This window comes from Salmo salar, chromosome 02 (assembly GCF_965601325.2).
Source record: "Salmo salar chromosome 02, fSalSal1, whole genome shotgun sequence".
Taxonomy (NCBI): Eukaryota; Metazoa; Chordata; class Actinopteri; order Salmoniformes; family Salmonidae; genus Salmo; species Salmo salar.
The window spans coordinates 29,360,001-29,375,790 of NC_138292.1; the positions used below are offsets into that span (position 1 = coordinate 29,360,001).

Here is a 15,790-nt window from a genome sequence, read left to right on the forward strand (position 1 = left end):
TCCTTGTGAAATAGCACGTATAGTAGCTTTCTTAGGGTTAACATTATTGTTTGGTAACAATGCTGTTACATCAACCAAGCTCCCAAGTGCTGTGGCTCTTCCATAATCTACACAGATATAAGATTGTCCCTATGGCTGCTCTCTCACTGGTGAGAGAGGTTAATACACCCAAACTGAGTCCTCTCTACTGTAATCGGTGTCTCTTTTCCTGAATTATGTTCTCTCTCTCTGTTTCAGCCCACAAGCCCCAAGTTTGGGAAGGCTGATTCCTATGAGAAGCTTGAGAAACTGGGAGAAGGCTCATACGCTACAGTATACAAAGGGAAAAGCAAGTGAGTGCCTAAACAATATTAATATAAAGGTCCAATGCAGCGTTTTTATCTCAATATCAAATACTTTATGGGTAACAATTAAATTCCTTAGTGTGATTGTTTTCAGTTAAAATGGTTTAAAAAAAATGCTTCTTAGCAAAGCGCCATTTCTCAAGCAAGAATTTTGCTAGAACTGTCTGGGAGTGGTCTGAGTGGGGAAGGGAAATGTTTGGAACTCTCTTTCTTATTGGTTTATTAACTAATTTACCGTTTGATGATGTCACCAGGCAGGCCAAAACTCCATCCCACCAAAATAGACTGACATTTCTGGTGGTCTTTTCAAACAGATCTTACACTGAAAGGGCATTATAATAATTTTCACAATTTCACAGTATTATTCCAACCTTAAAGTGTGGAAATATATATATATAACACAGGAAAATCATGTTTTTGACTGCACTGCATTTTCCATATTTCCTAGATAACTGTATATGACCAATTGAAATGCACATAACTGCTTGGAATTATGAAGCAGTAAAGTGGTTAAGGGTAATAACAATTACTGTCCATATTCCATATTCATTTATTTTCCATATTACACTAATAAAAGATCTGCACTTCCCAACCATGAAATACAATTTGTTTTATTAAATCACTTTGGAATGGAATTGTTTAACGATTGTTTAAGGTTATTATTTTGTTATTTTCCTTTTTTCCTGTTCGTGCATAGCGGTAAAATTTCCAAGGTTCTGACAATTAAAATGTAGCAAATGAAAATGTCATAGCCGTAAATGGATTGAAATGTATTGAGGTAATTTCTCACTGTAATGAAGTTACTTAGTATGTGTTTTTCTTCACTACAATGGATTTGATTGGTGAGGTTCATTTTATTTAATCTTCTGGTCTTCTACTAAGTCTCAGTCCAGTGCTCCTAAATTGCATTTCATTGACTTACAGAAATCTACCATTCTCTCCATTCACTGCCTGCCTCATTATTGAGTCCTTTTTTCATGGGATGAAGTGTAACGTGTTGGGGTGCCTTATCTTCTTGTTGCCAGGGTGAACGGCAAGCTGGTAGCCCTGAAAGTGATTCGTCTGCAGGAGGAGGAGGGGACACCGTTCACCGCCATCAGAGAAGGTCGGTCTCTGTCACACCTAGAAGGGTTACATTAGGATTAGGCTCCTGTAAAGTCTAAATACTGTAGAGTTCACTTTAACTGGACTTTAAGAGTTTGAAGATAAGGTTATGTGTTGTTATTCTAGGTACTTGGGTTAAGTGGACTTCTGTTTGTGTAATGGTCAGAGGGTTGTCAGAGAGACGTCGCTAACAAAAATTGTCTCATCTAGAAAAGCCAAATCTGAAGCCTTTACCAGCACAGCCCAATTATAAACTGCCTCTGGAGTTAGTTAGATAAGGATCTGGCTGAGTTTCAGCCTTAAGAAAACCAAAAACCCATCCCATGGGCCATGTCTACCTTATTCGTCTGCATAGCGTTCCGTCATGGCACTGGGCTAAATCACTTCAGAGGGATGTTCTTGTCATGGGGTGCTTTCTCCTGGTCCCTGGCCGTGTGTCACAGCAGGTCAAGTTGTGTGAAGGCCGGCTAGCAGTCTTTGGTGTTCTGGCTAACTGGAGCTGAGTGGCTAGAAGGCTTGGAGGTTTCTGAATGTGAGGGTGGGTGTGAGAAATATGTGGCAGACTCACCTCCACAGGCAGAGCCGGGCCTGGCTGGGCTGGAGCCTTTCTTTATTTAGATGAGAAAACGATTTTGGCTGTTTGATCTGTGGGATCCTGGGCTGATGAACTGAGCTGAGAGCTATGCACCAGCCCCTCTTCCCTCCTCCTCATCCCCACCCCGGCCTCCCTCCCTCCCTTCCTCCCCCATCCCTCTCTCCCCCGGTGAGCAGATCAGAAAAGCACTTTGAAATTTAACTAATTCAGCGATTACTGAGCCGAGATGCTTCCAGAGTGGAAACGTGGACAGAATTACAGGGCGGTGTTGAAAGCAATACCTGCACCCCTGAGAGAGGACCCAGGTGTGTGTTTGTGTATGAGTGCATGAGTGCATGCATGTGCGCATCCGTGCATGTATCTAGGCGTGCGTGTGTGTGTGCATGGGCACACACAATAACATTACCAACACAGTCAGTCTCTGTGTGTCAGGAGGGAGGGAGGGAGGGAGGGACTGTTGTATAGACCATATAGATCTTTACCTAAATTGGTGCAGCAGCATTTGAGGTAGCTCGTGTCTGTACCACTAGGACAGATATGCGTGAGAGGAGCATTGCCTTTGATCTTTAGGGGTTTCAGTGCTTTAGGTGTTAATGCACAATGGCTCTGTGCTGTGTGCTCTGCAAATCAGGATGCCGTTGGTTTTCTCTCTCGCTGTGCCCTTGAAACAGAATTGCTGTTTGCTAAATTAATCACATTCGCAACAGTCTGAAAATCCCATTTAGGTTTCTCATAATAAAAACACACTTAATATGCCGCTCCCGCTCTCTGTTCTAAATGAAACCATTCCCTGTGTTGTTTAGCTCTTAACGAGATAAGATTTCTGACAACTGTTTGTTTGGCCCAGCTGTGGTGATTGTGTCTCCTCAGTAATGGGTGGAGGGAGAGGTGGAGCCGAAGTGCCTCAGATCACATCTTTCAAACACATGAAAAGGCGTTGTGTGAAGTGTTCTCTCCCTCCGTAGCCACCAGTTGAAACAGCGCAGCGCGGCTCCTCCAGCGAGGGTTTAGAGCGACGCTGACTATTGCCACTAATTGCTCTGTTCACGCCCGGCCCGCAAGCTGACACAATAGACACAGAGCTTTGCATCCCAAATAATGGGAGTGATGGTCCCTCCCCAAGGCTTTGGCTTTCTGTCTCTCTACTCTCTCTCTCTCTCTCTCTCTCTCTCTCTCTCTCTCTCTCTCTCTCTCTCTCTCTCTCTCTCTTTCTCTCTCTCACTCTCTCTCTCTTTACTCTCTCTCTCTTTACTCTCTCTCTCAAAGTTTCTACTCTCAAAAAGTTGGTGGCAAACTGAAACCAGTTACAGTGAGGGAAAAAAGTATTTGATCCCCTGCTGATTTTGTACGTTTGCCCACTGACAAAGAAATGATCAGACTATAATTTTAGTGGTAGGTTTATTTGAACAGTGAGAGACAGAATAACAACAACAAAAAATCCAGAAAAACGCATGTCAAAAACGTTATAAATTGATTTGCATTTTAATGAGGGAAATAAGTATTTGACCCCTCTGCAAAACATGACTTAGTACTTGGTGGCAAAAATCTTGTTGGCGATCACAGAGGTCAGACGTTTCTTGTAGTTGCCCACCAGGTTTGCACACATCTCAGGAGGGATTTTGTCCCACTCCTCTTTGCAGATCTTCTTCAAGTCATTAAGGTTTCGAGGCTGATGTTTGGCAACTCAAACCTTCAGCTCCCTCCACAGATGTTCTATGGGATTAAGGTCTGGAGACTGGCTAGGCCACTCCAGGACCTTAATGTGCTTCTTCTTGAGCCACTCCTTTGTTGCCTTGGCCATGTGTTTTGGGTCATTGTCATGCTGGAATACCCATCCACGACCCATTTTCAATGCCTTGGCTGAGGGAAGGAGGTTCTCACCCAAGATTTGACGGTACATGGCCCCGTCTATCGTCCCTTTGATGCGGTGAAGTTGTCCTGTCCCCTTAGCAGAAAAACACCCCCAAAGCATAATGTTTCCACCTCCATGTTTGACGGTGGGGATGGTGTTCTTGGGGTCATAGGCAGTATTCCTCCTCCTCCAAACACAGCGAGTTGAGTTCATGCCAAAGAGCTCCATTTTGGTCTTATCTGACCACAACACTTTCACCCACCCAAACTTCAGACGCGCATGTATATGTGCTTTCTTGAGCAGGGGGACCTTGCGGGCGCTGCAGGATTTCAGTCCTTCATGGCGTAGTGTGTTACCAATTGTTTTCTTGGTGACTATGGTCCCAGCTGCCTTGAGATCATTGACAAGATCCTCCTGTGCAGTTCTGGGCTGATTCCTCACCATTCTCATGATCATTGCAACTCCACGTGGTGAGATCTTGCATGGAGCCCCAGGCCGAGGGAGATTGACAGTTCTTTTGTGTTTCTTCCATTTGCGAATAATCACACCAACTGTTGTCACCTTCCAAGCTGCTTGGCGATGGTCTTGTAGCCCATTCCAGCCTTGTGTAGGTCTACAATCTTGTCCCTGACATCTTTGGAGAGCTCTTTGGTCTTGGCCATGGTGGAGAGTTTGGAATCTGATTGATTGATTGCTTCTGTGGACAGGTGTCTTTTATACAGGTGACAAAATTAGATTAGGAGCACTCCCTTTAAGAGTGTGCTCCTAATCTCAGCTCGTTACCTGTGTAAAAGACACCTGGGAGCCAGAAATCTTTCTGATTGAGAGGGGGTCAAATACTTATTTCCCTCATTAAAATGCAAATCAATTTATATCATTTCTGACATGCGTTTTTCAGGATTTTTTTGTTGTTATTCTGTCTCTTACTGTTCAAATAAACCTACCATTAAAATTATAGACTGATAATTTCTATAGACTGATAAAATCAGCAGGGGATCAAATACTTTTTTCCCTCACTGTATATAACTATTTCACCATAACTACATTGACTCCATTTTAAAGCAGTGAGATCTATGATTGCCATATATGTAATTTAAGTGTTTTTGCTAGTAACTGTTCTGTAATTGTATTTTATTTTCTATTCCATTCCATTCCATTCTATTATTTTTGAATCCTTTCTGTTCTATTCTATTCTTTCTATTACCATCCACTATTCTATTATATTAGGCTATATTCTATTATATTATTTTAGGCTATATTCTATTCTATTATATTAGGCTATATTCTATTCTATTATGTTAGGCTATATTCTATTCTATTAGGCTATATTCTATTCTATTATATTAGGTTATATTATATTATACTATATTATATTATATTAGGCTATATTCTATTCTATTCCATTGGCCTATATTCTATTCTATTCTATTAGGGTATATTCTACTAGGCTATATTCTATTCTATTAGGCTATATTCTATTCTATTCTATTATGCTATATTCTATTATATTAGGCTATATTCTATTATGTTCGGCTATATTCTATTATATTCTATTAGGCTATATTCTATTCTATTAGGCTATATTCTATTCTATTATATTATGCTATATTCTATTATGTTAGGCTATATTCTATTCTATTATGTTAGGCTATATTCTATTCTATTATGTTAGGCTATATTCTATTCTATTATATTAGGCTATATTCTATTCTATTATATTAGGCTATATTCTATTATATTAGCTATAGTCTATTCTATTATATTAGACTGTATTCTATTCTATTATATTAGGCTATATTCTATTCTATTATGTTAGGCTATATTCTATTATATTCTATTAGGCTATATTCTATTCTATTATGTTAGGCTATATTCTATTCTATTCTATTAGGCTATATTCTATTCTATTAGGTTATATACTATTATATTGTGCTATATTCTATTCTATTAGGCTATATTCTATCCTGTTTTATTAGGCTATATTCTATTCTATTATGTTAGGCTATATTCTATTCTATTATATTAGGCTATATTGTATTCTATTATATTAGGCTATATTCTATTCTATTATATTAGCTATATTCTATTCTATTATATTAGACTGTATTCTATTATATTATATTAGGCTATATTCTATTCTATTATATTATGTTAGGCTATATTATATTATATTAGGCTATATTCTATTCTATTATGTTAGGCTATATTCTATTCTATTCTATTAGGCTATATTCTATTCTATTAGGTTATATACTATTATATTGTGCTATATTCTATTCTATTAGGCTATATTCTATCCTGTTTTATTAGGCTATATTCTATTCTATTATGTTAGGCTATATTCTATTATATTAGGCTATATTCTATTATATTAGGCTATATTCTATTCTATTATATTAGGCTATATTCTGTTCTATTATATTAGGCTATATTCTATTCAAATCAAATCAAATGTATTTATATAGCCCTTCTTACATCAGCTGATATCTCAAAGTGCTGTACAGAAACCCAGCCTAAAACCCCAAACAGCAAGCAATGCAGGTGTAGAAGCACAGTGGCTAGGAAAAACTCCCTAGAAAGGCCAAAACCTAGGAAGAAACCTAGAGAGGAACCAGGCTATGAGGGGTGGCCAGTCCTCTTCTGGCTGTGCCGGGTGGAGATTATAACAGCACATGGCCTAGATGTTGAAATGTTCATAAATGACCAGCGTTGTCAAATAATAATAATCATAGTAGTTCTATTCTATTCTATTCTATTAGGCTATATTCTATTATAATAGGCTATATTCTATTATATTATGCTATATTCTATTCTATTATGTTAGGCTCTATTCTATTATGTTAGGCTATATTATATTATATTCTATTAGGCTATATTCTATTCTATTAGGCTATATTCTATTCTATTATATTATGCTATATTCTATTATGCTAGGCTATATTCTATTATATTATGTTAGGCTATATTCTATTCTATTATATTAGGCTATATTCTATTCTATTATATTAGGCTATATTCTATTATATTAGGCTATATTCTATTCTATTATATTAGGCTATATTCTATTATATTATGTTAGGCTATATTCTATTCTATTATATTAGGCTATATTCTATTCTATTATATTAGGCTATATTCTATTCTATTAGGCTATATTCTATTCTATTATATTATGCTATATTCTATTATGTTAGGCTATATTCTATTCTATTATGTTAGGCTATATTCTATTCTATTATGTTAGGCTATATTCTATTCTATTATATTAGGCTATATTCTATTCTATTATATTAGGCTATATTCTATTATATTAGCTATAGTCTATTCTATTATATTAGACTGTATTCTATTCTATTATATTAGGCTATATTCTATTCTATTATGTTAGGCTATATTCTATTCTATTATATTAGGCTATATTCTATTCTATTATGTTAGGCTATATTCTATTCTATTAGGCTATATTCTATTCTATTAGGTTATATACTATTATATTGTGCTATATTCTATTCTATTAGGCTATATTCTATCCGGTTTTATTAGGCTATATTCTATTCTATTATGTTAGGCTATATTCTATTCTATTATATTAGGCTATATTGTATTCTATTATATTAGGCTATATTCTATTCTATTATATTAGCTATATTCTATTCTATTATATTAGACTGTATTCTATTCTATTATATTAGGCTATATTCTATTCTATTATATTATGTTAGGCTATATTATATTATATTAGGCTATATTCTATTCTATTATGTTAGGCTATATTCTATTCTATTCTATTAGGCTATATTCTATTCTATTAGGTTATATACTATTATATTGTGCTATATTCTATTCTATTAGGCTATATTCTATCCTGTTTTATTAGGCTATATTCTATTCTATTATGTTAGGCTATATTCTATTATATTAGGCTATATTCTATTATATTAGGCTATATTCTATTCTATTATATTAGGCTATATTCTGTTCTATTATATTAGGCTATATTCTATTCAAATCAAATCAAATGTATTTATATAGCCCTTCTTACATCAGCTGATATCTCAAAGTGCTGTACAGAAACCCAGCCTAAAACCCCAAACAGCAAGCAATGCAGGTGTAGAAGCACAGTGGCTAGGAAAAACTCCCTAGAAAGGCCAAAACCTAGGAAGAAACCTAGAGAGGAACCAGGCTATGAGGGGTGGCCAGTCCTCTTCTGGCTGTGCCGGGTGGAGATTATAACAGCACATGGCCTAGATGTTGAAATGTTCATAAATGACCAGCGTTGTCAAATAATAATAATCATAGTAGTTCTATTCTATTCTATTCTATTAGGCTATATTCTATTATATTAGGCTATATTCTATTCTATTATGCTATATTCTATTCTATTATGTTAGGCTCTATTCTATTATGTTAGGCTATATTATATTATATTCTATTAGGCTATATTCTATTCTATTAGGCTATATTCTATTCTATTATATTATGCTATATTCTATTATGCTAGGCTATATTCTATTATATTATGTTAGGCTATATTCTATTCTATTATATTAGGCTATATTCTATTCTATTATATTAGGCTATATTCTATTATATTAGGCTATATTCTATTCTATTATATTAGGCTATATTCTATTCTATTATTTTAGGCTATATTCTATTCTATTATATTAGGCTATATTCTATTCTATTCTATTATATTAGGCTATATTATATTATATTATATTAGGCGATATTCTATTCTATTATATTAGGCTATATTATATTATGTTAGGCTGTTGTCACGTCCTGACCATAATAAGTTGTTATTTTCTGTGGTAGAGTAGGTCAGGGCGTGACAGGGGGTGTTTGTCTATGTTTTGTATTTCTATGTTCAGTTTCTAGTTTGGTATTTCTATGTTGGTTTTGTTTGGAATGATCTCCAATTAGAGTCAGCCGGTTGTCGTTGTCTCTAATTGGAGGTCATATTTAAGTTGATGTTTGTCCCACCTGTTTTTGTGGGTGATTCATTGTTGAGTAGTGTGTTTTCTCTCTGCGTCACGGTTTGTGTATTCAAGTATTTAGTGTTTGCATTTTGTTTCACGGTAAATAAAATATGTGGAACTACGAACACGCTGCATTTTGGTCCGATCCTTTGAACAGCCGTGACAGAATCACCCACCAAAAAAGGACCAAGCAGCGTGGTAAGGAGTATCTGGAGGAATGGACTTGGGAGGAGATTTTGGATGGTAAAGGACCCTGGAGGCAGGCTGGGGAGTATCGTCGCCCGAGGGAGGAAATCGAAGCAGCAAAAAGGGAGCGACAATACTACGAGGCTCTATATGCACCGAGAGGCAAGGCTGAGAGGCAGCCCCAAAAGACTTTTGGCGGGGGGCACACGGGGAGTTTGGCGATGTCAGGGGGGAGACCTGATCTAACTTCCCGTGCTTATCGGAGAGAGCCGTGGAGTGAACCGGAGCCAGTCAAGGAGTCAAGCGCGGAGCTCGACGCAAGATTCCGGAGAGAGGTACTTGCATCGAGAGCACTGCGGAGCGGGCGTGCTGAGGAGAGAGTGGATGAACGAGCAATGGGTTATGGTGTGATGCGCACTATATCGCCCATACGCACTCACAGCCCGGTGTGGTCGGTGCAAGCTCCTCACCGGTGTAGGGTGAAGATGGTCATTCAGCCAGGAAGGAGTAGGCCTGCTCAGCATGCCTGGTCTCCAGTTCGCCTCCATAGTCCGGTACGTCATGTGCCTCCTTCCCGCACTCGCCCTGAGGTGCGTGTTACCAGTCTGGCGCCACCTAGGCCAGTTTCACGCATCAGACCTCCAGTGCGCACGCTCCGTCCGGAGTGTCCTGTGCCTGCTCCCCGCACTCGCCCTGAGGTGCGTGTTACCAGTCTGGTGCCACCTAGGCCAGTCCCACCCATCAGACCTCCAGTGCGCATGCCCAGTCCAGAGTGTCCTGTTCCTGCTCCTTGCACTCGTCCTGAGGTGGGGATTACCAGTCTGGCGCCACCCATGCCAGTACCACGCATCAGGATTCCAGTGCACATTCCCCGTCCAGAGCTTCCGGCGACAGTTCCCCGTCCAGAGCTTCCGGCGACAGTTCCCAGTCCAGAGCTTCCGGCGACGTTTTTCAGTCTGAAACCTACTGAGATGGCCTACAGTCCGGAACCTACTGAGACGGCCTACAGTCCGGAACCTACTGAGACAGCCTACTGTCCGGAACCTACTGAGACGGTCTACTGTCCGGAACCTACTGAGACGGCCTACAGTCCGGAACCTATTGAGACGGATCTCGGCCCGAAACCTCCAGTGACGCTCCTTAGTCCGGAGCCTCCAGTGACGCTCCTCAGTCCGGAGCCTCCAGCGACGCTCATCAGTCCGGAGCCTCCAGCGACACCTCCCAGTCCGGAGCCTCCAGCGACGCCTCCCAGTCCGGAGCCTCCAGCGACGCCGCCCAGTCCGGAGCCTCCAGCGGCGCTCCCTAGTCCGGAGCCTCCAGCGATGCTCCCTAGTCCGGAGCCTCCAGCGACGCTCCCTAGTCCGGAGCCTCCAGCGACGACTCCCAGTCCGGAGCCTCCAGCGACACCCCCCAGTCCGGAGCCTCCAGCGACACCCCCCAGTCCGGAGCCTCCAGCGACACCTCCCAGTCCGGAGCCTCCAGCGACACCTCCGAGTCCGGAGCCTCCAGCGACACCTCTGAGTCCGGAGCCTCCAGCGACACCTCCGAGTCCGGAGCCTCCAGCGACGCTCCCCAGTCCGGAGCCTCCAGCGGCGGTCTGCAGCCCGGAGCCTTCAGCGGCGGTCTGCAGCCCGGAGCCTTCAGCGGCGGCCTTTGGGGTTTGTTGTTTGTTTTTTGTTGTTTTGTGTAGGTGCGGTCGGAGTCCGCACCTTTGGGGTGGGGGGTACTGTCACATCCTGACCATAGTAAGTTGTTATTTGAGTAGTGTGTTTTCTCTCTGCGTCACGGTTTGTTGTTTTGTGTATTCAAGTATTTAGTGTTTGCATTTGTTTCACGGTAAATAAAATATGTGGAACTACGAACACGCTGCATTTTGGTACGATCCTATGAACAGCCATAACAGCTATATTCTATTATATTCTATTAGGCTATATTCTATTCTATTATGCTAGGCTATATTCTATTCTATTATGTTTGGCTATATTCTATTCTATTATGTTAGGCTATATTCTATTCTATTATATTAGGCTATATTCTATTATATTAGGCTATATTCTATTCTATTATATTAGGCTATATTATATTATTTTATATTAGGTTATATTCTATTATGCTAGACTATATTCTATTATATTCTATTAGGCTATGTTATATTATGCTAGGCTATATTCTATTCTATTATATTAGGCTATATTCTATTCTATTAGGTTATATTCTATTCTATTACATTAGGCTATATTCTATTCTATTAGGTTATATCCAATTCTATTATGCTAGGCTATATTCTATTATATTCTATTAGGCTATATTCTATTCTATTAGGCTATATTCTAGTCTATTATGCTAGGCTATATTCTATTATATTAGGCTATATTATATTCTATTCTATTAGGCTATATTCTATTCTATTCTATTAGGCTGTATTATATTCTATTAGGCTATATTCTTTTATATTCTATTAGCCTATATTCTATTCTGTTCTATTAGGCTCTGTTCTATTATATTAGGCTATATTCTATTCTATTATAATAGCCTATATTCTATTCTATTCTATTAGGCTATATGCTATTATATTAGGCTATATTCTATTCTATTTTGTTATGTTAGGCTATTTTCTATTCTATTATGTTAGGCTATATTCTATTCTATTATGTTAGGCTATATTCTATTCTATTCTATTAGGTTATATTCTATTCTATTAGGCTATATTCTATTCTATTATATTAGCCTATATTCTATTCTATTCTATTAGGCTCTATGCTATTATATTATATTAGGCTATATTCTATTCTATTATGTTAGGCTATATTCTGTTCTATTATGTTAGGCTATATTCTATTCTATTATGTTAGGCTATATTCTATCCTATTATATTAGGCTGTGTTCTATTCTATTAGGCTATATTCTATTCTATTGTATTAGGCTATATTCTATTCTATTATAATGGCCTATATTCTATTCTATTCTATTAGGCTATATGCTATTATATTATATTAGGCTATATTCTATTCTATTCTATTATGTTAGGCTATATTCTATTCTATTATTTTCTTTATCATATTGTAAATAAATGTTAATACTGATGGTAGTTTTTTCATGTAACTGCTTCATCATGATAATAATACTGTATCTTGTGTTTTCCTAGCATCTCTTCTGAAAGGTCTGAAGCACTCCAACATCGTGCTGCTCCATGACATCATCCACACCAAGGAAACCCTGACGCTGGTCTTTGAGTATGTGGTGAGTGTCAGAGAGCCATCTGGATATGTTGCACAGAGCATCATGGGTACTGTAGTACATCAGGTTACAGGGCTAGCTCAGTACAGGTTTATGAGTATGTGGTGAGTGTTACAGTGCCAACTGGATATGTGAGTCAGCAGTAGAGATATTTGATTTGTGTAAAATGTATTTTAAGATGAAATTCAAAAAGCCACAATTTCATTGTAGAAATAGAATGACTAACTTGTTTTATGGTTTGATTCATTTGACCTCTCACTCTTCAGTTATTAACATTTACTTATTTAATCCCAGTTCGAAGAGACATGAGCTCTGGCTAGTTTTACACACATATTATTTGTTTGTTTATAAGATGGTTGAACGTTTAGTAATGTTTAGTCTTGCCTGTTAAAAACAGAACCCAAGCCTGGGATATTTTCCTCCAGGCTTTGAACAGAAACAGTGATCTGAGAGCCATAGAATGGTGGCCTAACCACGAGTGGCATGGCAGCCTCATGCCCAGCTTTGAACCCAGCCCTGGCATCATGGGGGAACATTTTAATTGAGGGTTGCTGTTTCTGTAGGTTTCCATAGCACACATACACATGCATGTACACACGGATGCACGCACACACACCCACACACGTGCATACACACACACACACACACACACACACACATGTACGCAGACACATGCACATGTACACGCAGATACACACACACACACCCACAGACGTGCATACACACACACACGTACGCAGACACATGCACATGTACACACACAGACACACACACACACACACACACACACACACACACACACACACACACACACACACACACACACACACACTCACACTCACACACACTCACACACACTCACACACACACACATGCTGTGGACAGCAATAGCAGCAGAAGTTCCCTCTCTCTCCTGTGGAGTAGTGGGGCCTGTTGTTACTGCTGACATATATGCATATGGATAACATCCACTGATAAGTTCAAACCAGCCAGAATACCAATCTCCTCCAGCCTCTAGGAGTAGAAAAAGTCTCTGCTCAGCATTACTCCAATAGACCATATACTGTATCTAAATTGCTCAACCTCTTTGATGTTGACATGCAAAACAAGACCCAGCCGTCTCTCAGAATAACCTTCTAAATAGTCCCGCTCCATGTTCATTTTCATCCGTGCTGTGTGCTATGTGGCCTGGTGCATCAGATCAAGAGCCAGCTCTGATACCGTACTGTATGTACGCTAGTCTAGTGTGAGGCCCCCTGTTGGTCAGAAACAGCATGGTTCAGCAGGGTCAGTGGGAACATCTGCTCCTGGTAATACATTCTGACCAGATCCTCTGAGAGATGACAGAACCAGGCACTGGGCAGTCTGTAGCTGGTTGTAGGGATTCTAATGAGGATGCTCTCTGGCCTTAAAGTGTACATTTTGATTACCTGGAGAACAGAGGTCAGTTTGGATAGAGGGGTTGTGGAGGTCTTTCAGTGCTGTTTCTCTGCTCCATGTGCAAATATAAGAGCTAACCAATTCCAAGTATATATATTCATCAAGTAGATGCTGTCTGTAAGTGGACACGGTTGACAAGGATCTGTCTCCATAGCCTTTATTATGACAGAACACCCTTCTCTTACTGTGAATGTTGAACAGACAGTGTGAATAGCATATATTTGACAGAAATGGGTAATGCAACACTGTGGATCTGTGTGTTGTCGTTGGTGTGGAGACAGTTTTTTATTTGCAGCGCAGCCAGTTTCATGCTGTTCTATTCTGCTGTGTTCAGACCTGTAATTCCAGACTCTTTCAAATACAGAATGCTCCACACCAAGCCAAATCAATTCATTTTTCTCATCTAGCAGGTAATGACAATTGACAGGGAGCGAGCGGGACCGCGAGAGAGAGAGGTAGAGAGAGGGAGAGAGAATAAATGGAGAGAAAGTGGGGGTGAGAAAGATATGGAGAGAGGGAAAGACAGAGAGAGAGAGAGAGGGAGGGAGGGAGGGAGAGAGAGGGAGAGCAGGTTTTGAGTAAGGTGGACAGGCATGGCTGAAGCTTGTTTGAGCGTCTGGTTGAATTATTCATGAAAGGGAACACATTTATATCTGACGGTGCAAGGAGCAGCGGGGGTACGCAAATATCACCCAGCCCCACGAGTTGTGGTGTGTGTGTGTGTGTGCCCCAGGTCTGCTGGCAAAATAAATCAGTGAAGTGCAGATCAGGGTAATTCGTCTTTTCTCCCGCGATCGGACAGACAGACGACTCTACTTACATACAGCACCTAAAGACATACAGACAGTGTCACACCCTATCTCATCCCTCCACACAATCACATTAAGGGCTTTGTACCAAAGGTTCCCTCTGTGGATCATTCTGTTGATATAGACCGGATATCATTCATCCGCGGACAGGGGAGACAGACTGTGAAAAAAGAAATGTTGCGAGTGACGTCTGCTGCAATTCAATTGAGTTTGTGTCTCCAGCCTGGCGCCTTACTGATATTTTATCATGGACGGATGACACTAGGTCAGAGTTGCTTTGAATAGCAAGGGGAAAGCTATGACTTTTTTCCATTAGCTGATTTTTCCATCCTCAAACCAAGCTCACATTCCAACCAAGGTACATTCAAAACTAGCAACACAATAAACAAAAAGCCAATTTTCTCACTGCCAAAAACCTCTCTCTGCTGCTTTTACAGTTCAAATGAATACCATAAAAAACTGAACAGCATCAATACATTTATACAAACGTATTTTAACTTTATCATATTGACTTATTTTTGGTTAATTGCAAAGCATTGTGATCTGTTTTTATGATTTGTATGTGTCTTTATTTAGACATATTGTAATCAAACTGTCAAACTCTCTTTCTCCCTGACAGCACACAGACCTGTGCCAGTACATGGACAGGCACCCAGGAGGACTGCATCCAGACAATGTGAAGGTAAGACTGCTGCTCATTATCATGACTATATTACTACAGTAAACAACACTGTCCTGAGCATCACTAATATGTCATAGAATCCTACAGTTTCTACAGTGACACTGCTGAGGAGTGATGCCCACACACACGGTTAGACAGGAGCAGTGTCCTGTTGGCTTGCTTAAATTACTTCAATGAACTACAACGTTGAGGAGTAACACATACTGTTAGAGTAGCAATGTTTTCCTTTGGCTCTGTGTAGAGGTGTGTTGAGGATAAGGAGAAGGTAGGGAGAGTGATGGAGTGAATGGGGCCATGGAGGATGGGAGGGATAGTGTGAAAGGGGGGTGTTGTGTGGAGGAGTCCTATGAGAAGGGGGGGGGGGGGGGGGGGGAGTTCAGGCATTGTGGGTTATGTAACACTCCATACCTAATATTGTCACTAAGGATTTCCATAAGTAATGTATTTATCCTGTTGAGGACAGACCGCCTGCCTCATTGAAATGCATGTATTAATAATAGAGGATTGTTCCCAGAGAGGGGTGTCAGGGGAAAAAACCTGCTTCCACCTCTTAATCTGT

General features: G+C 39.8%; 1 protein-coding gene across 2 annotated transcripts in view; it reads left to right on the top strand.

The window, feature by feature from the left end:
• LOC106579405 (cyclin-dependent kinase 14) overlaps positions 1-15,790 on the top strand; it is a 216,499-nt gene that overhangs the window by 76,660 nt on the left and 124,049 nt on the right. For both annotated transcript variants that reach the window (XM_014159277.3, XM_014159287.3), the window contains 4 exons: positions 238-332; positions 1,370-1,449; positions 12,209-12,303; positions 15,169-15,231. In XM_014159277.3, the coding sequence (XP_014014752.1) occupies positions 238-332; positions 1,370-1,449; positions 12,209-12,303; positions 15,169-15,231 (333 nt within the window). The remainder of the gene's footprint in view (positions 1-237; positions 333-1,369; positions 1,450-12,208; positions 12,304-15,168; positions 15,232-15,790) is intronic.